Source organism: Talpa occidentalis, unplaced genomic scaffold (assembly GCF_014898055.3).
Source record: "Talpa occidentalis isolate TD23 unplaced genomic scaffold, MPIMG_talOcc4v2.1 talOcc4.14, whole genome shotgun sequence".
NCBI lineage: Eukaryota > Metazoa > Chordata > Mammalia > Eulipotyphla > Talpidae > Talpa > Talpa occidentalis.
The window spans coordinates 21,155,613-21,182,460 of record NW_023601433.1 but is presented as its reverse complement, the minus strand read 5'-3'; the positions used below and the strand labels follow the sequence as shown (position 1 = coordinate 21,182,460).

The 26,848-nt window shown below is 38.2% G+C and overlaps 1 protein-coding gene across 13 annotated transcripts in view; it reads right to left on the bottom strand.

The window, feature by feature from the left end:
- Positions 1 to 26,848, bottom strand: part of DNAH14 (dynein axonemal heavy chain 14) — a 276,008-nt gene that overhangs the window by 244,760 nt on the left and 4,400 nt on the right. For 12 of the 13 annotated variants that reach the window (XM_054694831.1, XM_054694834.1, XM_054694835.1 and 9 more), the window contains exons 2-4: positions 12,335 to 12,436; positions 6,279 to 6,421; positions 2,898 to 3,050 (exon numbers count right to left, since the gene is read on the bottom strand). In XM_054694831.1, coding sequence (XP_054550806.1) covers positions 2,898 to 3,050; positions 6,279 to 6,421; positions 12,335 to 12,411 — 373 coding nt within the window. In that variant the 5' untranslated portion in view covers positions 12,412 to 12,436. Of the gene's footprint in view, positions 1 to 2,897; positions 3,051 to 6,278; positions 6,422 to 12,334; positions 12,437 to 12,709; positions 12,815 to 26,848 lie in introns of those variants that run through there. The other variant, XM_054694832.1, reaches the window with a different exon arrangement.

Here is a 26,848-nt window from a genome sequence, read left to right as displayed (position 1 = left end):
AATAGCTCGGTACTAGTCTCAGTGGCTAAAGCTGGGTACTAAACTCAGCTATTCCATTCCTGCCATCTGGCCCTTTCCACAACGCAGCAGTTTGCTCCTTCAATGGGGGTAAGATGTCCTCTGTTAGAGGCTCATCTGATTAGATGAGACTTGCCCTCCATAATCTTCCTTTTGATGAACTCAAAGTCAACTGATTCAGAGCTTTAATTACATCTGAAGAATCCCATTTTGCCATATAAAACAACGCAGTCATAGAAGAGATATTTCAGCATATTCAGAGGTTCTGCCTTCACTCAAGGAGAAGGAATTAATTATACAGGGTGTATACACCAGGGGATGGGAATACTGGAAGACATTGTAGGAATCTGACTACTACAATTTCCTTTTACAAAGTTGACAAAACATTGACATCTGTTAAATTCAAGTACATGCATATATGTTAAATTATATTTTTCTACTTTTTAATGTTTAAGTTTTTTCATAACTCTCAAAAAATCTCTTTAAAAAATCCTAAGTACTAAATTCTTTATCAGTCAATATTTTAATAGGTTTATGGAAGTTAAATGAGAAGAGCAAATAAAGAAAATATAATCAGTAAGAGATTAGATTGTCAAAAAAGATAAACTCATGCCATTTGCAGCAACATGGTTGGAGCTGGAAGGGATCATGCTCAGCGAAATAAGCCAGAAAGAAAAAGAAAAATACCGGATGGTCTCACTCATAGCAGGAATCTAGAAAACCTAAATAAGGGACCAGGAGAAAGACTATAATGAAGTAAAAATCAAAATCTACAAGCAACTATAAACCAGAGACATACTATGGGGGCGGGCAGGGGGCCTGAAGGGATTACAGTCAAAATAAGGGAGGTGGGAATTGTATGGGAAGGGACTATAACCAAGATGAAAATGTATGCATTGTACAAAAATGATGTAAAAAAAAATAAAATAAAATAATTAATTAATTAAAATAAAAACATTAGATTATTTTTGTTTGGCAGCCATTATGTTTAAATTGTTGCCCTTTGTTACACTGATATCAATTTCCAGACAACAAAGAACAATGTGAGCAAGTGCTAGGAATGTGTAATGCACAACAACAGTTACTGCATTTGTTGCAACAAGATCCATCCTGTCCGTTTTCCAAATGTATAACAAATTACCATAAATTAAGTGTTTTAAAGCACATTTCTGTGGGCCAAGAGTTTGGACATGGCATAACTGAGCCCTCTATTTGGATCACAAAGCCTGAAATTGAGGGGTTGGCTAGGCCTGGATTCTCATTTGGAGACTACCATGTGTAAGGAAGTGTTAGGGGGAAAGGATGTCCTGAGTTAATTCCATACAGGCTTTGTGGACTCCACCCCTACTCCAGACCAAAGCCATCAAGAAATTGGGAAAGACAAATCCCATCACCACCAAAGGAAAGGGTGCTGGGACCTGAGGGCAGAGTTAAGCAGCCAGGTTTGGTATAAAAACCAGACACGTGGGCCTTGGGGTCTCTCTCTCGCTTGCCTCTTGCTTCATAGCTCATGGCTCGCGGCCAGCTCTCAGAGTGCCATTTGGGATTCCAGATCCACGGATCGGTTAGGACGCATTTAAGACTTTATCTCCTATTTTTCTCCCTGAGTTGTACATTTTCCTCTTTTCCCCTTCCCTTGTGAATAAATCTTTTATTAGCCTTTTGTGTGTGCCTGCAGTGGGATATTAAGTCCCTTTTAAGCGTGTGGGTGAGGACCCATACTCAGGCAACCTGTTTTATATCGGGGCTGCCCTATAACAGAAGGATCTGTTTCCAGGACAACAGATTCATTTCCATGTGGCTGCAGGAGTCCAAGCAGCTTGTTTCTCCAAAGGGAGCAGGGAGAACCTTTTGAACAATTCCACTAGCAGGACAGTCTTATGTCACATAACGTAATCAACTGAGTTAGAGCTTGACCTTTGCCACATTCTATTGGTTAGGAGCAGACACAGGTCCTGCCCACACTCAGGGGCATGAACATCACTACATCTATGTAAGTTTTGCGCTGTCGGAGGCCTTTGTAATTTTGAGGATATTCTTTTAAAGAAATGAAGCCTGTGTAAGAGAGTGGCCTTGAAATTTAGGTTTTAAAAGCTTTATGATAAATCTGCCTTGTACCATGGTATTTCATTGAAAAATAGAAAAGTTTCTTTTATCCTGTAAAACTTAAAATAATAATACAATTAAAAATTTTAGGTACAGAGAAAGTACAAACTGGAAAATGTTATTGGAGGAAAAATCTATTTAAATAAATTATTTATTTGGAGATTTAAACTTTATGTCAAGCAAAGACACATTATTATTAACTCTAAGGACACTATCAAGATTTACTAAAAAGGGGCCTCCCCTGGTGGCGCAGAGGTTGAGCGCTGGGCTGAGAAGCTGCCCACAGCCTCTGAAGTGCTGGTTTGATCCCCATGGCGCAACAGACCTCTCCTGTCTCACTCGCTGCTCCCCTCAGCAGTGTATTTCATTGGTCTGCCTGTTCTGTTCCCTGCTCTGGCTCTGGTGAATTCTCTCACCCTCCCGCGCTTCTGACTGTACCTAGTGCTTGTATAAATAAATAAATAAATCTTTAAAAAAAAAAAAAGATTTACTAAAAAGGTAAAACAAAAGTATGCAACTTCACTTTATAGCTCTAAGGTGTCTTATACCTTTCAGAGATGTCTTAATTAAGAACATAGTCACTGAATAGTCTCCATCAGTTTTTTAATCTAATGATATCTTAGCCTTTAAAAAAGAATTAAGTTTTTAACTATTATTTAAGAAACCAAACACATAAAATTCAGTAAGACTGTGTCAAATACAAAGACAGAACCAAAGAATAATTTGAAGAAGTGTAGCATCTTCCAAACACACTGGGTTAATGGTCCACATACCCATTCTGTCAAATGACACAATCTTGGTTGCCCTAACTTTTCGACAAACATGAGTTTGATCCTTTTTTCCCTTTGATTTCTCTTTCTTCTTCTTATGGGGAACTGGTTCTGGAGCAAGTACATCTTGTTGAATTATATTTTCTTGAAGGTAATCTAAAAATAAAACGGACATTGACAGAATAACCAGCATGACCGATAAATAATACCATGGCAACACCACCAAGTACACAGCCAGTCTTTACATAAGAGGAATACTATAGAACTGAAGAGCACAGGTTCTAAGTCAGATCCCTTTGCTTCCAAACTCAGTTACACGCTTTTACCACTCATAGTTCTGTGTTACTTTGTGAGTCACCTGCCTGCCTTAGTTTATTCAGTTTTCAAGTAAGGATTATTATAATAAGAAGCTCACAGAGATGAAAAGAAAAACAGAGGGGGCTCCCTGGTGGCTCAAGGGGTTAAGTCTCAGCACTAAGAAGCTGTCAGGAGCCACTGTAGCATGAGTTTGACCCCCAGCCAGGGAGCTGACCCAGTGGCTCAGCAGAACTCTCCTGTCTTGCCTGCTATTCCCCTCAGCAGTATATTTCAGTAGATCCACCTGTTCTGCTCCCCACTCTGGTGAACCCTTGTCAGAGGATTCTGGTGAATCCTCTCATTCTGCCCCCCACCCCCAAACTCTGGTGCTACATCTCAGCTCTTGCATGTATAAATAAAATAATTTAAAAAGAAAAAAGAAAAACAAAGCTAAGTCTGGGAGGGGAAACCAAACAAAGACAAAGAATTTGGAGTTCTCTGAAGACAGTCCCAGAGAGATGATGCCAGGAATGTGACAGAGAAAGAAAACAGAAGAGTAAATAAAAAAAAAAAGAACCTCACAGAGTTGTGGCAAGGATTAAATTAGTTAACACATTTAAAGCACAGATAAGTGCTTACTAAGGTGAATTTTAGTTTATTTTATTATTAAACTTTAAAATGTGAATCCTGTGAAATAAATGCATAACCCCTTTGACTCAAATTTGACAGCTGAATCCAACTGTACTTGTTTAGCTACAAAAGCAGGAAAAAAAAATAGAACCTATTTCCCTTACTTCTTCTAGAATAGCTGACTGGTGGATTTTTCAACTTCTAGAAGGATAGGGAAATTATTTTAAAATAGAGACTTTTAGAAGCAAATAAAATTTACTTGTTCTTTTGGGGGTCAGTCCTCTCTTCCCCAAAGGGGTGAGACAGAAAGGGTCAAAGAGACTTTTCTTAATAGGCCCTGAATAGGCCTCTTGTCATCCTGGTATGGGCTCTAGAGATTAATCAAGCCCCTGTGAGCTTCAGGTGATCTGTTATCATTACTTAAATAATGCAGGTTGTTTTGTATTATAGCTGGGAGAAGTTCTGTTCTTGCCAAAATTCTCCCCCCTTCCCTAATAGGAGATCATCATGTCCTGAGCTTCTGCCCCTTTCCTAACCAAAAAAGTAATCACTGATCACTGCTCTTCCTTTTATGACCCAGAACTATGCAATTTGAGGGTCTTCAGTTACAGGTTTACAGGTAAACATGTTTTCTCTAATAATCTCATCTCACCCCCTTCTTGTCTGTCATGTGAGGACTCCCCTTTTTTCCTGATACCCCATGCCCCAAAACACAGAATAAATACTCCTGCTGTGCTCCATTATTCCTTAGAATTTGCATTGGCTTTCCTTTGCTAACTCCTCTGAAGCTGTTTTGATTACTCATACAGTCTGAGAGGAATGCAGAGGACTAAGGAATGATTTCTTTTGCACCCCAACATTTGTCTCATTCATTTAACAATTAGTTATGTACTGTGAGGCACTGAGTTACAATCCAGTAGGGAATAAGACACAAAAATTACCAACAAATCAAAATGAATATAAATGAAAGCCAATAAATTCTCAGCTAATTCATATATTACCTAGTTCAGAGGAGGAGAAAGAGGAGTAGAGAGAAGGAGGATTCCCCATTTGTATAATCAGAGATCATAGACCTGTTCCAAGAAATCAAATGTCAAAAGATGTTAAGCACTTTAATTGTGCAGTGGGGACAGTGCCAAGGACAAGACAAGAGACAAGAGAACAGAAAGACTGTTCAGGAGATCTCGATGAGAAAATGTGGGCTTCAGTGTGAGAGTCGAAGGGCTTGGACACAGGCATTTCATCTGTGGGACCCCAGACTTATCCACACTCTGAGGCCTGAATCCCAAGGAAGCCTAGTGTTATGAACATGGAGGTTTCAGGAGCCCCCACATTGTTGAACTATTTGCTTAAACTATACAATTCTCACAACATTATATTTCCAAGCTATCTTTGCAGAATATCAGGACCCTGTGGACACCAAAGGAGGAAGCAGCAAACCCCAGAATCAAGCTGGTTAAGATCAGATTAAAGTGCATGCACAGGGGAGAAAAAGGTGACGAAAGTAACTGAGAGATCATTATAATGTTAAAATCCCCACTGCTGGGTGGGATTTAGCTGCCATTTCCTGCACATGAGATGTATGATGAAGCATGATCACAAACTGAGCAGACACCAGGAGAGGAACCCCCAGAACACACCAGAGGGAGGAACACTGTGCTGTGGCAACCACGACCACGCCCCTGATCTCCTTGATGACAACTCAATATAATCAGTTCCTTTGAAGGCAAAATGGGGCCCCTCTCACACCCTGGAGCTCTGCATCTTGCTCTTTTGCCCTGAAATAAACCTCAGCCCCTCTTAATGGAGTCTGGAGTCCTTATTTCATTCCTGACAGGGGTTCTCAAGAGTCCAACAGGCAGGTCTGGTATCTGGAAATATACAACTTAACCCAGAACCCCTGGCTCCCGTTGGGTGAAGCAGTGAGCAGCAGAAACTCACTTGGGTTAACTTCTGCTTCCATAGGCTTGGGTGATGGGTAGGGAGGAATGTGGAGAAGTACCCAGGACCTTGGCAGATGAGAGCAACAAAGGAGGTCACAAAACAGCCAGTAGGCACTGAAAACTTGAGAGAATGTCCACTCACTTTAGGGTCTTAATATCTTCCCCCGACCATACACACACACACACACACACACACACACACACACACGATGACAGATTTGAAAGAATAATGTAAAATGTAAATTGCTATGGAAATGTAATATATTTTTGGTAGTGGTAATACCATTAATGTTGTTTTTATTATTATGATCATTATTTATATTAAGTTCCCTTTAAAAGGCAAACTTGGTGTCTGATGGTACTGCTTGCTGCTGTGACTAACGAAATTAGCAAAAACACTAAGCCAGGTATTTTGAAAGAAGAATCTACTATTGAAATATACTTCATTTGTTTTCTTGATTCAATGCTATGAAAACTTTCTCTCTGAGCCATAAAAGAAAACAAGTCTACATGCCTGCATGATAATCTTGATCAATCTCCTCTGTTTTCTCTGATTTCAGTGGTACAGAGCATGTTCTAAATGTTTTATATTTCAATGTTTCCTTTTCTCTTGTTTTAGCTGCTTGATTCTTTGGTGATGTGACATCTTCGGGAAGTCTAATATAACAAAAAATAAGATGTTATGGTTAACATTCTCTACAACTTAAGAGTTTAAATCTTTATTCTGTACTGTACAATGTAATATTTATCCTTTAAAGCAATTTTTGACAGCTACTTTGAAAATCAGGAATGAAACATTTATATTAGGAGTCTAGTTAACTGCTAAATAAGTGCCACTGGTATTATCATTGAAGTTTTAAGGTTGGAAGGGACTTAAAAAATCTTCATTCTAATTTTAAAAGATGAAGAAGTGTTACCTAATGAAATTAATAAAAGAGCAAGGTAAAGATGCAGTTTTATGAAACTTAATATATGAATGTATTCCTCTATAAAACCAACAGCAGCAACAACAACCTGTTATCAGGATTAAAACAAATATATTTCCATAAAACATCAGCCAATTGTTTACTTGGTACATGTTAGGAAAACCTTTTCATCAGAACAGATTCCAAAATCAGTGCCTACAACTGACTTGTGTAATAGACCTTATTTTTATAAGGCAATAGGAATGCAGGGTTCTACAATCCATATTTATACTTTTCATTGGGAAAAAATACCCACTGGTATTTAAACAAAACGCTTCATCACACAATATAGCATAACTTCTTTGAATTTGTTTATGGAGAGCTTTATTAGGTTTTCTTAAATCCTTTTCCTTTACTGACCTTTTGAGTCCCTTGTGTTTTATAAACACCTTCAATAGTTTCCTCATCATTGAAATGTCTATCCATGTGCTGTATTTCTTGTGTGTGTGCACACGCACACACACACGCATGCTGACTTTTTTACTATTTACTTAACGTGTTTAGTTCTTTAACAAGTTGGATAATTATCTTTTGTCATCTTATATGTATTGAAAATATCTTCTGGTTTGCATAAAATATATAGAAGGAAATACAGGCAAAACACTACATGACATACACCTCAATAACATCTTTAAAGACACATCACCCAAAGCAGTGATAGTGAATACAAAGATAAACAGCTGGGACTACATCAAATTAAAGAGCTTCTGCACAGCAAAAGAGACAGTAACCAAAACAAAGAAACACCCTGCCCCCACTGAGAGAAAATTTTTGCACACAACACTAATGATAAAGGACTGATCACAAAAATCTACAAAGAGCTATGAGACTCAGCAAAAACAAAGTAAATGATCCAGTCAAAAAATGGGCAGAAGAGATAAAAAGGAACTTCGCCAAAGAGGAAAGGCAAATGGCCAACAGGCTTATGAAAAAATGTTCAACATCACTTGTAATCAAGGAAATGCAACTCAAAACCACACTGAGATACACCAGTAAGAATGGCACATATCAAAAAAAAAAAAAAAAAAAAAAACAAGCAACAACAAATGTTGGCGAGGATGTGGTGAAAAAATAACTCTCCTACATTTCTGGTGGGAATGCAAACTGTCCAACCACTATGGAGAGCTGTGTGGAGATTCCTCAACCTGCTAAAGATGGAGCTTCCATATGAACCAGCAATTCCACTCCTAGGTATTTACCCAAAGGACACAGAAACATTAATTCCAAAGAGCACCTGCACCCCTATGTTTATAGCAGCACTATTTACAATAGCTAAGCTATGGAAACAACCCAAATGTCCAAAAATAGATGACTGGATCAAGAAGATGTGGTACATATACACAATGGAATATTCTCAGCAATCAAAAAAGATAAACTCATGCCATTTGTAGCAACATGGATGGAGCTGGAAGGGATCATGCTCAGTGAAATAAGCCAGGAAAGAAAAAGATAAATACCAGATGATCTCACTCAAGAAACTATAAACCAGAGACAAACTAGAGGGAGGGAGTAGGATCAAAACAAGGAGGAGGGTGGGAATTGTATGGGGACTACAACCAAGATGAAAATGAATACATTGTGCAAAGATGAAAAATGAAGTAAGAAATATATATAAAATTAAAAAAAATAATAATAATAAAAAGAAAATATCTTCTGGTTTGGACACAACGTGTTTTGATAAAGTCTTGACAAAACAGAAGTTCTTAACTTTGTATAATTGAATCTCAAATGTATAGTTTGGATTGTGTCTTGTTTTAAGAAATCTTTTCTCTAGATGTCTGTTAAGCCCAAATGCTCTAGGTCCTTATTTAGAGCTTTAGTTTCTTTACTTATTTTTTGTCTTGTTGATCTATCCATTGTTGATAGTGGTGTGTTGAAGTCTCCCACTATGTATGTGTTTTCTCTGATGTCTGTTTTCAGAGAGGACAACAGTTGTCTAATATATTTTGGTGCTCTTTCGTTTGGTGAGTATATGTTAATGAGTGTTATTTCTTCTTGAAGTATTGTCCCCTTAATCATAATGTAGTGACCATTGGGGTCTCTTTTTATTTTTTTGAGTTTGAAGTCTGTTTTATCTGATATAAGTATAGCTGTTCCTGCTTTCTTTTTTGGCCCATTTGCTTGTAGGATTGTTTTCCATCCTTTGACTTTGAGCCTATTTTTATCTTTTGTAGCTAAATGTGTTTCCTGGAGACAGCAAAGGGTTGGGTTTTGTTTCTTAATCCAGGCTGCAACTCTGTGTCTTTTTATTGAAGAGTTTAGTCCATTTACATTTAGAGTTAATATTGATATGTTAGCATCTGTATTTGCCATTATGTTTGTCTTTCCTTTGATTTTATTTATTTATTCTTTTAATAACTTTTTTTTTTTTTTTTTTTTGGTCTTCTTTCGTTGTTATTCGTCCCTCTGAGGTTCTGGCTTTAGGATTCCTTGTAGTATTTTTTGGAGTGGGGGTTTAGTCGCAATGAAATTCCGGAGTTTCTCTTTGTCTGGGAAGGTCCATATTCTTTCTTCATGGAGGAAAGAGAGCTTTGCGGGATAGAGTATTCTTGGTTGGCATCTGTTTTCTTGGAGTCTGTTGACTATGTCCCTCCACTCTCTCCTTGCCCGTAGTGTTTCTTCAGAGAAGTCTGATGTCAGCCTGATTGGTTTTCCTTTGAATGTTATCTGTTTCTTCCCTCTTGTCAGCTTCATTATTTTTTCCTTGTCCTGGATTCTTGGGAGCTTTACTATTATGTGTCTTGCTGTGTTTTTCCTTTCGTCGTGGAAGTTTGGTGTTCTTCTTGCTTCTTGTATATCAATTTTCAGCTCCTTCTTCTCATTTGGGAAGTTCTCTTCAATTATCTCCTGGAATATTTTCTCTGTTCCTACATCTCTCTCCTCTCCTTCTGGAATTCCTATAACTCTTATATTTCCTTTCCTCATGGAGTCAGATAGTTCCCGAAGTCTTTCTTCATTCTTTTTCCTTCGTACTTCTCTTTCCTTTTCTGTTTTGGTTCTTTTTTTCTGTGTCTTCAAGATTACTTATTCGTTCTTCCATTTCATCTATTCTGCTTTCATTGCTTTTCCCAGAGTTCTTTAGTTCCTCCATTAATTCTTTGATCTCCTGCATTTCTCTTACTTCCCTCTTTAGGGACTCAATTTCCTTCTTCTGATCTATCACTTTTTTAATCATGGCAATTTTAAATTCTCTTTCTGGAAGGCTCAGAAGTTCTTCCAAGTTGCTGTCGTTGCAATCTGGGGAGTGGTTTTCTTTTTGTGGTGTGCTTCTTTCCTGAGGAGTTTTTAGGTTGCGTGTGGTTCTTCTACTCCCTACTGTCTGTTTTCTAATTTGTCGTATGCGTTGGGACACTGTGTTGCTCGGACTGACTGACATCTTGGGTGAACTTCTCCGCTCCCCTCTGGCTCTTCCAGGAGCCATCTCTGTCTTCTGGGGAGCTTTCTGCTGGTTTTAGGCAGTTTTTACTGAAGAAATGTCCCTGTTCTCAAATGGCGAAGCGGGATGCAGTCCCTGCGCCTCCGGTTTCAGGAGGCATCACACTCCCAGACTTCAAACTATACTACAAAGCCATAATCATCAAAACTGCATGGTATTGGAACAAGAACAGACATACAGACCAATGGAATCGAATAGAAAATCCAGAAATAAACCCACAGATTTATGGTCAACTAATCTTTGACAAAGGAGCAAAGACTATGCATTGGAGCAAAGAAAGTTTGTTCAATAAATGGTGCTGGGAAAACTGGGTCGCTACATGCAAAAGAATGAAGCTTGACCACTACCTCACACCATACACAAAAATCAACTCAAAATGGATTAAAGAACTAGACATAAGACCTGAAACCATAAAATACATAGAAGGAAATATAGGCGAAACACTACGGGATTTGCACATCAAAGACATCTTTACAGACACATCACCCAAAGCAGTGATAGTGAAGAGAAAGATAAACAGCTGGGACTACATCAAATTAAAGAGCTTCTGCACAGCAAAAGAGACAATAACAAAAACAAAGAGAAACCCCACCAACTGGGAGAACATTTTTGCACCCAACACTAATGATAAAGGACTGATCACAAAAATCTGCAAAGAGCTGATGAGACTCAGCAACAACAAAGAAAATAATCCAGTCAAAAAATGGGCAGAAGAGCTAAAAAGAAACTTCTCTGAAGAGGAAATGCAAATGGCCAACAGACATATGAAAAAATGTTCAACATCACTTGTCATCAGGGAAATGCAAATCAAAACTACCATGAGATACCATCTCACACCAGTGAGAATGGCACATATTAAAAAAACTAGCAACAACAAATGTTGGCGAGGATGTGGAGAAAAAGGAACTCTTGTGCACTGTTGGTGGGAGTGCAAACTGGTCCAACCACTATGGAGAGCTGTGTGGAGATTTCTGGACCTACTAAACATAGAGCTTCCATATAATCCAGCAATTCCACTCCTAGGTATTTACCCAAAGGACACAGAAACATCAATTCCAAAGAGCACCTGCACTCCTATGTTTATAGCAGCACTGTTTACAATAGCTAAGCTTTGGAAACAACCCAAATGCCCAAAAATAGATGACTGGATCAAGAAGATGTGGTACATATATACCATGGAATATTACTCAGCATTCAAAAAAGATAAACACATGCAATTTGCAGCAACATGGATGGCGCTGGAAGGGATCATGCTCAGCGAAATAAGCCAAAAAGAAAAAGAAAAATACCGGATGGTCTCACTCATAGCAGGAATCTAGAAAACTTAAATAAGGGACCAGGAAAATGAATATAAGAAAGTGAAAATCAAAATCAACAAAAAACTATGAACCAGAGACACTTTTTGGGGGGTGGGGGGCGGGAGGGGAAGGATTGGGGTCAGAATGGGGCGTTTGCAATTGTATGGGGGAATATAAAAATAAAATTTAATATTAAAAAAAAAAAAAAAAAAAAAAAAAGAAATCTTTTCTCACTCCAAGTGAAAATTCTCTTATGCTTTTTCCAAACAGTTTTGAAGTTTTGCCTTTTACCAGCCTTATAACTCATAGATAAGTACTTAAATCCTTGAGTTTTAGGTTTGGAATGAGGAGTAGATCCCTCTTCATTAGAACATGCAATGATTGCCTCACCATATGAAAAGAGCCTCAACCTTCCCCTCAGTGATCTATACCACCAAATCAGTCACCACCCAAAATGTGAAAAAGGAAAAAAAAAACAAACCCACACGACTCTCTCCAACTTTTTCTCCATCTATCCTGTGCTGCCCTCTTCTGCTCTGACTTGCTATTTTCTAGCCACAGTTCACAGCTAGAAATAAGCACCTTTTGCTTCCTGGGATTTCTCAGTTACAGGTGAGTTTCTCCTGTCCATCAATCTCTTACTTTTTGGGCATATTTAAGGTTGGTGTGGGGAAAGAAAGCCAATAGCTAGTGTTAATTTGCCTATCTTACCAGGAACCACTCCCTCATAAACAGGTTTTCTAAACTCTAATACCCTTATTCAATCCTCATATGATACTTTACAGTTTTCATTGTTAGAATATGACATTACTAGTTAGAACTTACATTTTCATGTAATGTTGAAATTTTAATTTATTGTACCTTATTTTACCTTGAGTTTGTGTTGATTTCCTCCTGGTTTATGTCTTCATTTATATGTGTCAAATCAGTGGGTACATATGTCTCCATATTTTCTGAACAAAATTATGAATAGCTGTAAAAAAACACATTCACATTGTCTTTTCAATATAAAAGATTTGATGACTATGACTATTACTATTCAAAACTGCATATATAGTTTCCAATTTCTCACTAGGCCTTATTTTAAATCCCCATTAACTTAGAGTATTTCTTGTATAATATCTAAAACCTTTATTCTACTTCTCCTTCTCAAGGCAGTCACTATATTGGCTAACTTCCTCTCTAAGACAATATTTTTCCATTCTTACATTGATAGGTGGTATATGTGTATATAATTTAAATTTACCTTAAATTCCATACTAAAGATAGTTATAAGCTTTAGGATTATCTTCTTGGAGAAAATCATCAGAAGAATTTACAGAAATCTCCAGAATCAGTAGCCTGAGCTGTTAAATTTATTTCATCACTTACTAAGCACACAAAGGCCACATCCGTATACTACCAGCATTCTTAGAATAGAACAGAACAACAGGGATTAGGTTTGAAATATGAAAAAGAGTCTGTCCAATTATTAGGAAATCTAGTAAGATACAGAAAGTCCCTAAATGAAAATGATACGCTTCATGGAAGTACATTTTTACTAAATAATTTAAGCCAAGATGCTAGCCTAGAATCAATGCAGGAGAGAAAAAGCTTTAACTGTCAAATAAATAATTCCTAAACAATTCAAAGAAGACAGATTTAAGCAGACCACGGCAAAAGCAGTTCTTGCTGTTACAGAAATGACAGAAATCTCTACATCAGGTATGAAACCAATAACTATAGTATCAATGAGGACAGTCTAACTAGTGATGAGATTTATAGTGCAGAAAGGGTCCAGTCAGCACACAAAGAGTGCCAAGAATGGCCACAGAAGGCTCATTCACAGCAGCAAGAACTGAAGGGGTCCACACTTGAAATAAACAATGAAGAAATGGATCTAGTGGGAGGTCCCACTAGGTTCAAAAGCATCCTTCAATCAAATTATTCTGGAGTCGCTATAGAGTAAAGGCCAACAAAATTCTTATGAGAAAATGTCCAAAGATAAAATCAAAGCTATCACACAGGTATCCATCAATATAACAAAAGAGAAGATACACTTCCCAAATGTTTTATTAATGAAACAAGGTATGATCAAAAGAACTGAGTATTTTTTTCTAAATCGGGGCTATTAATGAGAAAAGCAGAATTGTTTTGAGGAGAATAACATGTCACTTAATTGGGATTCAAAGTTAGTGTTACTTATTAATTGGTTGCAATTATTCTTTGTAAATCCATTTTGCACTTATTAACCAAGCAGAAACAGGTGGTAGGCCAGCTCTGACCCAGGAGTCATCATTAACAGCCCCTACAATAGAATATGTTAATCCCAACACCTGCTTTAACTTCAGAGTGAACAAAATACTCATGCCATGATCATCACCAACAAATATCCAATAATCATAACAAAAATTGTTTAATGCCACTACTATTCAAACTGCAAAAAATCAAATAAATTATTCTTTTTTCCTATTAGGCAACTGGAAAACATCAAGTTAACTGCATACTTCTCCACAGTAACATCCAAATGCCAGAACATTTTCTCAGGGGAAAAAGAGTGACTTAGACTTTTAAACAGAGCCAAGTTTTCATGTAAGGACTAATATAAGAAACATTTTCAAACATGTACAATTCAGGAAAGATATCACCCAATGGCCTCTCTTGTTAAAAGTACATAATAAAAAATCCCACCAACACAGAGATGAAGACAAAACACACACTAATAAAGAAATAACATAGAGAAGCATAAAACACATTTAAATATAAAACTAAGTCAAAACATCTATGGGACTTATAATTATAGTACAGAATTTTAATAGTATAGAAAAACTAGGAGGGCGGAGCAACATGGCGGCGAGGAGACGCTGCGAGTAAGATCTCCCATTAAAAAAAGTTAATAGGGAGGAAAAGCGGCAGGTCCCAGTGAGAACTGGGACACGGAAGATAAACGGACGACTCCAGCAAACTGCCCGAAGAAGAAAGCTGCCATAAAAGAGGACGAGAAGGGAGGGAAGCGCAGAACCCTGCTCCCCTCCCCCGCCCACAGAGGCGGCACTCTCCGACCGGCAGAGAGGAGGGAAACAACAAACCAAAACGGCCAACAAGAAAAACGGACACAGCAAGCGGGACTGTGAGTGGAAAGGAACTATTGCAGCCACCACACCCCGTGAACGGGAGCTGAGGCGAACCCTGCAGGATCCGCCACGGAGGTGAGCTCCAGGCGCCATTAAAGAGAGCCCCGCCCCCCAGGAGGAGACCAGCACCAGCACACAGCCCCGGCCGCCCGGCTGCTTGAAACTGACAGATGACTCCTGGAAGAACCAGAGGGGAACAGAGAAGCCCACCCAAGATGCCGGCCAGTCCCAACAACACAGTGTCCCAACGCATACGGCAAATTAGAAAACAGACAGTAGGGAGGAGAAGAACCACACGCAACCTAGCAACTCTCCAGAGAAAAAGCACACCACAAAAAGAAAGCCAGCCCCCAGATTGCAAAGACAATAACTTGGAAGAATTTCTGAGCCTTCCAGAAAGAGAATTTAAAATTGCCGTGATTAAAAAACTGACAGAAGTCATAAAGGAAAACAATGATAAGGGAAAAATAATCAACGATCAGATGAATGCAATTGAGTCCCTAGAGAGGGAAAACAATGGTCAGAAGAAAGAAATTGAGTCCCTAAAGAGGGAAGTAAAAGAAATGCAGGCGATCAAAGAATTAATGGAAGAACTAAAGAATTCTGGGAAAAGCAATGAAAGCAGAATAGATGAAATGGAAGAACGAATAAGTAATCTTGAAGACACAGAAATAAAAAGAACCAAAACAGAAAAGGAAAGAGAAGTACGAAGGAAAAAGAACGAAGAAAGACTTCGGGAACTATCTGACTCCATGAGGAAAGGAAATATAAGAGTTATAGGAATACCAGAAGGAGAGGAGAGAGATGTAGGAACAGAGAAAATATTCAAAGAGATAATTGAAGAGAACTTCCCAAATGTGAAGAAGGAGCTGAAAATTGATATACAAGAAGCAAGAAGAACACCAAACTTCCACGACGAAAGGAAAATACAGCAAGGACACATAATAGTAAAGCTCCCCAAGAATCCAGGACAAGGAAAAAAAATAATGAAGCTGGCAAGAGGAAAAACAGATAACATTCAAAGGAAAGCAATCAGGCTGACATCAGACTTCTCTCGAAGAAACACTACGGGCAAGGAGAGAGTGGAGGGACATAGTCAACAGACTCCAAGAAAACAGATGCCAACCAAGAATACTCTATCCCGCAAAGCTCTCCTTCCTTTTTGAAGAAAGAATATGGACCTTCCCCAGACAAACAGAAACTCCGGAATTTCATTGCAACTAAACCCCACTCCAAAAAATACTACAAGGAGTCCTAAACCAGAAACCTCAGAGGGACGAATAACAATGAAAGAAGGCAAAAAAAAAAAAAAAGTTATTAAAAGATAAATAAATAAAATCAAAGGAAGACAAACACAATGGCAAAATACAGATGTTAACATATCAATATTAACTCTAAATGTAAATGGACTAAACTCTTCAATAAAAAGACACAGAGTCACAGGCTGGATTAAGAAACAAAACCCAACCTTTTGCTGTCTCCAGGAAACACATTTAGCTACAAAAGATAAAAATAGGCTCAAAGTTAAAGGATGGAAAACAATCCTACAAGCAAATGGACCAAAAAAGAAAGCAGGAACAGCTATACTTATATCAGATAAAACAGATTTCAAACTCAAAAAGATAAAAAGAGACCCCAATGGTCACTACATTATGATCAAGGGGACAATACTTCAAGAAGAAATAACACTCATTAACATATACTCACCAAACGAAGGAGCACCAAAATATATCAGACAACTGTTGTCCTCTCTGAAAACAGACATCAGAGAAAACCCTATGTAGTGGGAGACTTCAACAACACCACTATCAACAATGGATAGATCAACAAGACAAAAAAATAAGTAGAAACCAAAGCTCTAAATAAGGACCTAGAGCAATTAGGCTTAACAAACATCTATAGAACACTAAAATCCCAAAAAAACGGAGTACACATTTTCTCAAGCGCACACGGATCATTCTCCAGGATCGATCACATACTGGGGCACAAGACAACATCAACAGATACACCAAGATTGAAAAGAATACCAACATCTTTTCTGACCATGAAGGCATCAAGCTAGAAATAAACCATAAAAAGAAGGCAAGGAACTTTCCTACCTCATGGAGATTAAAAACCACACTACTGGAAGACCATTGGACTAATGAGGAGATCAAAGAAGAAATTAAAAAATTTTTTGAATTGAACGACAAGGAGGACACTAATATCCTAAATGTATGGGATGCAGCAAAAGCAGTAATAGAGGAAATATATAGCAATAGAAGCTCACATCAAGAAACAAGAAAGAACGCAAAAACAACCTCATCTCGAAGCTCAAAGATCTAGAAAAAGAACAACAAAAAACCCCAAAACCAGTAGAAGAAAAGAAAATATAAAACCAAAGGCAGAAATAAATGAAATTGAAACTAAAAAACAATCCAAAAGATCAATGAAACCAGAGCTGGTTTTTTTGAAAAAATCAATAAAATAGACAAACCCCTAGCCAGGCTCACAAAGGAAAAAAGGGAGAAAGCACAAATAAACAGGATCATCAATGAAAGAGGAGAAATCACAAACGGACACAGCAGAAATCAAAAGAATCATCAGTAACTACTATGAACAGTTATATGGAAACAAGTTAACAATCTAGAGAGATGGACAAATTCCTACAACTCTACAATCACCCAAAGCTAGATAAAGAGAAATGAAACACCTAAACAGACCAATTACAATTAGCGAAATTGAAATGGTAATCAAAAACCTCCCAAAAACAAAAGCCCAGGACCTGATGGAGTTACAAATGATTCTACCAAACATTCAGAGACGAATTAGTGCCTATCCTTCACAAACTCTTCCAAAAAATTGAGAAGGAAGGACAATACCAAACACGTTTTATGAAGCCAACATTACACTAATACCAAACCGAACAAAGGACAACACAAAAAGGAAAACTACAGTCCAATCTCCCTAATGAACACTGATGCAAAAATCCTCAATAAAATTTTAGCTATCAGAATCCAACAATGTATCCATATAATTCACCACGACCAAGTTGGATTCATTCCAGGGGCACAAGGATGGTTTAACATCTGAAAATCAATCAACGTTATCCAACACATCAACAAAAAGAAATATAAAAACCATATGATAATATCAATAGATGCTGAGAAAGCTTTCGACAAAGTGCAACACCCCATTCATGATAAAAGCCCTTGAAATTCTGGGGATACAAGGAACATACCTCAACATCATAAAGGCCATCTATGACAAGCCAACAGCCAGTATCATTCTCAATGGTGAAAAGCTGAAAGCAATTCCATTAAGATCTGGAACAAGACAAGGATGTCCACTCTCACCATTGCTTTTCAATATAATACTGGAAAGTCCTAGCCAGGGCAATAAGACAAGAGAAAGACATCCAAGGAATCCAAATAGGAAAGGAAGAAGTCAAACTATCACTATTTGCAGACGATATGATATTATACATAGAGAACCCCAAAAACTCCACAGAAAAGCTAATTCAACTCATCAATCAGTTCAGTAAAAGTGGCAGGATACAAAATCAACAAGCAAAAGTCAGTAGCCCGTCCTACACAAACAAATAAATCTGAAAGAAGAAGAAATCAAAAAGACCATCCCTTTTGTTATGGAAACAAAAAAAAATCAAATATTTGGGAATAAATCTAACAAAGAGGTAAAGGACCTATACAAAGAAAACTATAAAACCGGTTAAAAGAAATAGAAGAAGACACAAAGAAATGGAGAGACGTCCCCTGCTCATGGATTGGAAGAATAACATATTAAAATGCCATCCTACCAAAAGCAATATACAGATTCAATGCTATTCCAATCAAAATTTCAATGTCATTCTTCAAAGAAATAGAACAATTATTGATGAAATTCATATGGAATCACCAAAAACCCCGAATAGCCAAAGCTCTCCTGAAAAAAAAAGAAGGGAATGGAGGCATCAGACTCCCAGACTTCAAACTATACTACAAAGCCATAATCATCAAAACTGCATGGTATTGGACAAAAAAGAAAACAAGACAGCATACAGACCAATGGAATCGAATAGAAAATCCAGAAATAAACCCACAGATTTATGGTCAACTAATCTTTGACAAAGGAGCAAAGAATATGCATTGGAGCAAAGAAAGTTTGTTCAAATAAATGGTGCTGGGAAACTGGGTCGCTACATGCAAAAGAATGAAGCTTGAACCACCACCTCACCCATACACAAAAATCAACTCAAAATGGATTAAAGAACTAGACATAAGACCTGAAACCATAAAATATATAGAAGGAAATATAGGCGAAACACTACGTGATTTGCACATCAAAGACATCTTTACAGACACATCACCCAAAGCAGTGATAGTGAAGGCAAAGATAAACAGCTGGGACTACATCAAATTAAAGAGCTTTTGCACAGCAAAGAGACAATACAAAAACAAAGAGAAACCCCACCAACTGGGAGAACATTTTTGCACCCAACACTAATGATAAAGGACTGATCACAAAAATCTGCAAAGAGCTGATGAGACTCAACAACAACAAAGAAAATAATCCAGTCAAAAAATGGGCAGAAGAGCTTAAAAGAAACTTCTCTGAAGAGGAAATGCAAATGGCCAACAGGCATATGAAAAAATGTTCAACATCACTTGTCATCAGGGAAATGCAAATCAAAACTACCATGAGATACCATCTTACACCAGTGAGAATGGCACATATTAAAAAAACTAGCAACACAATGTTGGCGAGGGTGTGGGAGAAAAAGGAACTCTTTCTGCACTGTTGGTGGGAGTGCCAACTGGTCCAACCACTGTGGAAAGCTGTATGGAGATTTCTGGACCTACTAAACATAGAGCTTCCTTATGATCCAGCAATTCCACTCCTAGGTATTTACCCAAAGGACACAGAAACATCAATTCCAAAGAACACCTGCACCCCTATGTTTATAGCAGCACTGTTTACAATAGCTAAGCTTTGAAACAACCCAAATGCCCAAAAATAGATGACTGGATCAAGAAGATGTGGTACATATATACCATGGAATTTACTCAGCATTCAAAAAAGATAAACACATGCATTTGCAGCAACACGGGATGCGCTGGAAGGGATCATGCTCAGCGAAATAAGCCAAAAAGAAAAAGAAAAATACCGGATGGTCTCACTCATAGCAGGAATCTAGAAAACTTAAATAAGGGACCAGGAAAATGAATAACTATAAGAAAGTGAAATCAAAATCAACAAAAACTATGAACCAGAGACACTTTTAGGGGGGCGGGGTGGGAGGGGAGGGATTGGGGTCAGAATGGGGGGGCTGCAATTGTATGGGGAATATAACAATAAATTTATTAAAAAAAAAAAAAAAAAAGAAAAACTAGTATAAGTACTAAAAAAAATCAGGAGTTAAGTGGAATATAGAGAACATAAATGCTGTCATTTCCTATGCTTTCAGGTACAAAGGTCATCATACACTATTTAAAGCTAGTAAGGAATATCACAGAATTTTAACTGTAGTATTAAAATGTATAAGGATATACATTAAAAAATCAAAATTATAATAACAAAAGTTTGGGAGTAGGAAGCATAAAATAAAAATGTAAATGCATGACTTATGTTCTAATTTCTTCATTTCATAATGTGAAGTCAATAGTTGTTATCTGAAATACATGCATCTAAAAATAAAGGGTAATATATCATATTCTAAGTCTAGAAGAACTAAAACAATGCGTGAACCATCAAATACGTCAGAAGGAAAATAAATGATTTTTTTAAACAAAGAGGAATCTAACACATCAAATTTTTAAAAATTTTAAATAAAGGATAGTTGTGAATAACTTTAGTAAATTACCTATACTCGTTCTCTCATTCTCTTTCCCTTTCCCAAACAACACACTGACTTTTAATTCAGATAGGTCTGAACAAATTATCAAGAAAAAAAGGAATATATTGAAATACAGATTAAATAGTGCAGAGGATAAAAAAATAAATTTGATATAAGCAAATCAGGGGTTGGGAAGAAGAAAAAAAGGGGCATATAATGATGGAATTTTCCAGACACCTGTCTATAATTTCAGAGAGTCCATCAAATTCTAAGTTGTCAGAATCAGTCACACAGAAGGTGTCATCATGGTCCACACTGACCTGGAGCTATGTTCAGGGGCAGAAGGCTATAGTACAAACTGCAGCACCACCATGTGGCCAACCACTAAAACAGTATCTCTGGGGAATGAAGAGGTAAACACACTGTTGACAGGGGAAATACGTATGGGATAGTGGAGGTTATCTTTATGGACCAAATCTCCAGTGTGCTCCTCCCCCCTCCCCAAACCTTGGGATTGTTACTGATCTTTTGTAGCAGAGACAGCAATATCAGGTCTGGAACCCCAGAAAGAAAGGCTATTGGCAGAGCAACAGATATGAGCCTGCTCCCACCCAGAGCACTTATGACAAACCTTCCAGGCACCTATCCACTGATTCAGTAGCTGCAAAATCAAGTCTTTAGACCTACAAAAACCAAATATTTAAAATGATAATAACCCTAGTGCCATCCTCTGGAAAGGCATAAGAAATACAAATCTCTAAGTTACTACAACAAACACTTTTCTAAAGATAGGGAAACCTAAAGCAGCAAAATCTGAGTTGACAAATGCCAACACATAGCAGCTTGAGACATCAAGGTAATAACAGATCATAAGGATAGAATTGTCCAAAATCCAACAACAAAGATATGGGACATTTTACTATCATATAGGTCAAAATTGCCATATTAAAGAAATTCAAAGAAATGGAAGAAAAATGCAGACAAGGAAGTCAAAATAATACAAGAGATCCCTAAAAAACTAGTCAATGAAACAAAGAAAACTTAGAAAAACAAGTGTCATGAGAAATAAAAATAAGAAACAGAAAATAGAAATTGAAATTACAAATTAGAGAAAGTGGAGTTGTGAGATATAATAAGATCAACGGGGGCGATAAATTCTGGAGAAAGCCATGGGAGCAGACAAGACAAAATGGAGAACTGAATCAGAGACCTTGATAATAATAATGTATAAATCATCCAGGTGGAAGACAAAAGAGAAATAATGAAGAAAAAAATAAACACTTCGAGAAATATCTGACTCCATTTGGAAAGTCAACAGAAGGATAATAGGCATTCCAAAAGGAAAAGAGAGAAAGAAGGGAACAGAGAATGTATTCCAATAAAAAATAGAAGAAAACTTTTCAACCTAGGAAGGGAACTAAATATAAAAGTCCATGAAGCTAAAAGAGCATGTGGTTATCTAAAATGAGACATACACCAAAACACATAGTTGTGAAACTAGAAGATTTTAAGACAAGGAAATAATATTGAAATAATATTTAAGACAAGGGAAAAAAGAACAGTTAACCTATAAGGTATTCCCATCAGACTTACACCTGTCTTCACTTTTAGGAAACACTACAAGCAAGCAGAGACTAGAGCGATGCAAATAATTTCAGATTAAAATTACCAGTCAAGAAAATATTTTATCCAGCAAGACTCTCTCAGATGTGAGGGAGAAATAAAAGTCTTTGCAGACAAATAAAAACTGAAGGAATTTACCAACACTAGACCTCTCTTACAAGAAATATTGAAAGGAGCTCTCTTTAAATCAAAAAGAACATGTGGTACAGAACATGTGGTACACAATGGAATATTACTCAGCATTCAAAAAAGATAAACACATGCAATTTGCAGCAACATGGATGGAGCTGGAAGGGATCATGCTCAGCAAAATAAGCCAGAAAGAAAAAGAAAAATACCGGATGGTCTCACTCATAGCAGGAATCTAGAAAACCTAAAGAAGGGACCAAGAAAAAGAATAGCTATAAGAAAGAAAAAATCATAATCAACAAACAACTATGAACCAGAGACACACTATGGGGGGGGGCAGGGAGAGGAGGGATTGGGGTCAAAATAAGGGGGTTGCAATTGTATGGGGAATATAAAAATAAAATTAAAAAAAAAAAGAAAAATAAATAAATCAAAAAGAACACACACACACACACACACCTGGCCAAGGAAACCGATCCAGAAAACTAAAAATAAAATGGCAGTAGTAAATCATCATAATCAATAATCACCCTAAATATAAAATGTACTCTATTCACCAATCAAAAGGCAGAGTGATGAGTTGAATGAGAAAACAAAATCCAACTTTCTGCTGTCTCCAGATGCATCTAAACTCCAGAGATAAGCATAGGCTCAAAGAAAATTGTTGAAAAACAATCCCACAAGCAAATGGGACACACACACACACACATGGCAAGGAAAGTCAAAGCTAAACATCTTCCAGCTAAAAAGTTAATGAGTCAGATATGGACATTATATAATGATTAAGGGATCAATGTGTCAGGGAGACATGACATTTATCAATACACATGCATCAAGTGAGGGAGTGTCAAAATACATAAGGCAATAATTATCAAATCATTGGCAGCAAATCAACAGTGATAGGGAGACTTCAGCACTCCTACTTTCATTGCATAGACAGAAAAAAAATAGCCTTACATAAGGAATTAGAACACACATGTTTTACAGCAATATATATGGTATGTCACTCAAAAAAAATAACAAAAATAAAAACTGAGTACTCATCAAGTTCACATGGAACATTCTCCAGGATCGACACCACTGCACACAAAAGTGTCAATAAATTCATAAATATTGCAATATATCAAGTATCTTCTTTGATCACTAAGAAATCAAACTAGAAATAAACCACAAAAAGCAAGAAAAACCTCTAGTATGTGTAGACTGAACAACATACTACTTGAGTATTAGGTTAATGAGGAAATCAATAAGGAAATAAAAAATTTCTAGAAAACAAAAATGAAGACATAGTCTATAAGAACCTATTGGATGGACAAAGTCCTGGAGGCGGATCAACATGGCGGTGAGGAAACGCTGCAAGTAGGAGTTCCCAGTTAAAAAAAAAATAATAAAATTTAAAAAAAAAAGTTAATAGGGAGGAAAAGCAGCAGGTCCCAGTGAGAACTGGGACAATGATGATAAACTACCCGAAGAAGAAAGTTGCCATAAAAGAGGACTAGAAGGGAGGAAAGCTCAGAACCCTGCTACCCTCCCCCACCCACAAAGTCGACACTCTCCGACCAACAAAAAGGAGGAAAAAACAAAAAAAAACTAAAACAACCAACAAGAACAAACTACACATCAAGCGGGACTGTGAGTGGAAAGGAACTATTTCAGCCACCACACCCCGTGAACTGGAGCTGTGGAGAACCCTGCAGGATTCACTGCGGAGGTGAGCGAACAGCTCCATGCGTCATTACAGAAAAACAAAGACTCCCGGAGACCTACACACAGCCCCAGGCCAGCCGGTAAGCTTGTGCAGAAAAGCAGCGCGCTTGAAAAGGATACGCAGATGGCGGCTGCCCAGGTCCCCGCGCCTGCGACCTAGGCTTGCAGGGAGACACACAGGGGCCCTCACTGAGGTGAAAGTCCCTCACTGAGTAATCAGAAACCAGGCGCCCAGACACAGGAGCGGGGTGCAAAAGGCACCATTTCTGCGGACACTGAACTGGGCTACAGCCCGCATCCTGGACCTGAGGGCATTGAAACTGAGACTCCGGGCACGAAATGTGGGGCGTGGGACCCCACGACGATGGGGCACAAGGCAGACACAGCAACCCAAAGCCATTGAGGCTTTCCCCACCACTCCCACTCTGTTCCCCTGTCCCACGGGGTAAAAAACAAGGACACTAGGAGAGATCTCTGGCGCCACCTAGCGACCAGAAAAAAAATTACCAACACCCCCACCACCCCATAGAATAGGGACCTTTCTTCAGTAAAGACTGCTTGAAACCAGCAGAAGGCTCCCAGAGGAGTCAGAGGTGAGCTGGGAAGTTCGTTCAAGCCAGGCCCCTTCTGGCCAGCAGTCCGAACCCTGAAGGGGAGCAGGCACATAGGGCCGAGGCAGACCCGGTGCACGGAAGAGTGTGCCTGTTTCTGAATCGCCATTGTAGAATAGGGACCTTTCTTCAAAAAAGACTGCCTGAAACCAGCAGAAGGCCCCGGAGGAGCCAGAGGTGAGCAGGGAAGTTTGCCCATGCCAGGCCCCTTCAGGCCAACAATCCGAACCCAGAGGAGGAGCAAGCACCTACGGCTGGGGCAGACCGGGCACACGGAAGAGTGTGCCTGTCTCCAAAGCACCATTTTAGAACAGGGACCTTTCTTCAATAAAGACTGCTTGAATCTGGCAGAAGGCTCCCTGTGGAGCCAGAGGGAGAAGGTTCTCTGCACAGTCAGAGGTGAGCTGAAGGCCCCCACAAGCCCGGTCCCACCTGGCAGGAAGTCGGAGCCCAGAGGAGGATCCAGAGATTTGGAACCCAGAGTGCAATCCAGCTGCCCCACCTCCAGGGAAGTCTGTGGGACTTCAAGAGATGCACATTTATAACTAAACACAGAAGGAGGAGAGATTCTGTGACAGTGATCATTAACATACTCAAAGTACCACTGCCTCACTATACTTCTGGCATAACAGTTTTTGACTCGTTTGGATTGCCACTTTCTGAAACTCCCGAAAGAATACACCAAAAAGATGCCAACCAGTACCAGCGAGACAGTGTCCCAATGCATAAGGCAAATTAGAAGACAGGCAGCAGGGAAAAGAAAAAAAACAAGCAAAGTAGCAACGCCCCAGAAAAAAAGATACAACACAAAAAAAAAAACCCACCCACAAGCTTGCACTACGGTGACTTGGAAGAACTTCTGAGCCATCCAGAAAAGAATTTAAAATTGCCGTGATGGAAAAACTAATGGAAGTCATTAAGGAAAACAACACTCAGAAGAATAAAATTGAGTCCCTAACGAGGGAAGTAAAAGCAATGCAAGCGATCAAAGAATTAATGGAGGAGCTAAAGAACTCTGGGAAAAGCAATGAAAACAGAATAGATGAAATGGAAGAATGCATAAGTACTCTTGAAAACATAGAAATAAAAAGAACCAAAACAGAAAAGGAAAGAGAAGTACGAAGGAAAAGACTAAAGAAAGGCTTCGGGAACTATCTGACTCCATGAGGAAAGGAAATATAAGAGTTATATGGAATCCAGATAAGAGAGGAGAGAGATGTGGGAACAGAGAAAATATTCAAGGAAATAATTGAAGAGAACTTCCCAAACCTGAAGAAGGAGCTGAAAATTGATACACAAGAAGCAAGAAGAACACCAAACTTCCATGAGGAGAGGAAAAATAAAGCAAGACACATAAGAGTAAAGCTCCCAAGAATCCAAGGCAAGGAAAAAATAATGAAGCTGACAAGAGGGAAGAAACAGATAACATTCAAAGGAAAGCCAATCAGACTAACATCAGACTTCTCTGAAGAAACACTACAGGCAAGGAGAGAGTGGAGGGACATAGTCAACAGACTCCAAGACAACAAATGCCAACCAAGAATACTCTGTCCCGCAAAGCTCTCCTTCCTTTATGAAGAAAGAATAAGGACCTTCCCAGACAAACAGAAACTCTGGAATTTCATTACGACTAAACCCCCACTCCAAAAAATACTACAAGGAGTCCTAAAGCCAGAACCATAGAGGGACGAATTACAATGAAAGAAGGCAAAAAAAAAGTTATTAATTAAAAGAATAAATAAATAAAATCAAAGGAAGACCAACACAATGGCAAATACAGATGCTAACATATCAATATAACTCTAATGTAAATGGACTAAACTTTCAATAAAAAGACACAGAGTCACAGGCTGGATTAAGAAACAAACCCAACCTTTTGGTCTCCAGGAAACACATTAGCTACAAAAGATAAAAATAGACTCAAAGTTAAAGAATGGAAAACAATGCTACAAGCAAATGGACCAAAAAAGAAAACAAGAACAGCTATACTTATATCAGATAAAACAGATTTCAAACTCAAAAAGGTAAAAAGAGACCCCAACAGTCACTACATTATGATAAGGGGACAATACTTCAGAGAAGATAACACTCATTAACATATACTCACCAAATGAAGGAGTACCGAAATATATCAGACAACTATTGTCATCTTTGGAAACAGACATCAGAGAAAACACATACATAGTGGGAGACTTCAGCACACCACTATCAATAATGGATACATCAAGGAGACAAAACATAAGTAAAGACACTAAAGCTCTAAATAAGGATCTAGAGTGCTTGGACTTAACAGACGTATAGAACACTAAACCCAAAAAAATCTGACTACACATTTTTCTCAAGCGCACACGGATCATTCTCCAGGATCGATCACATACTTGGACACAAGA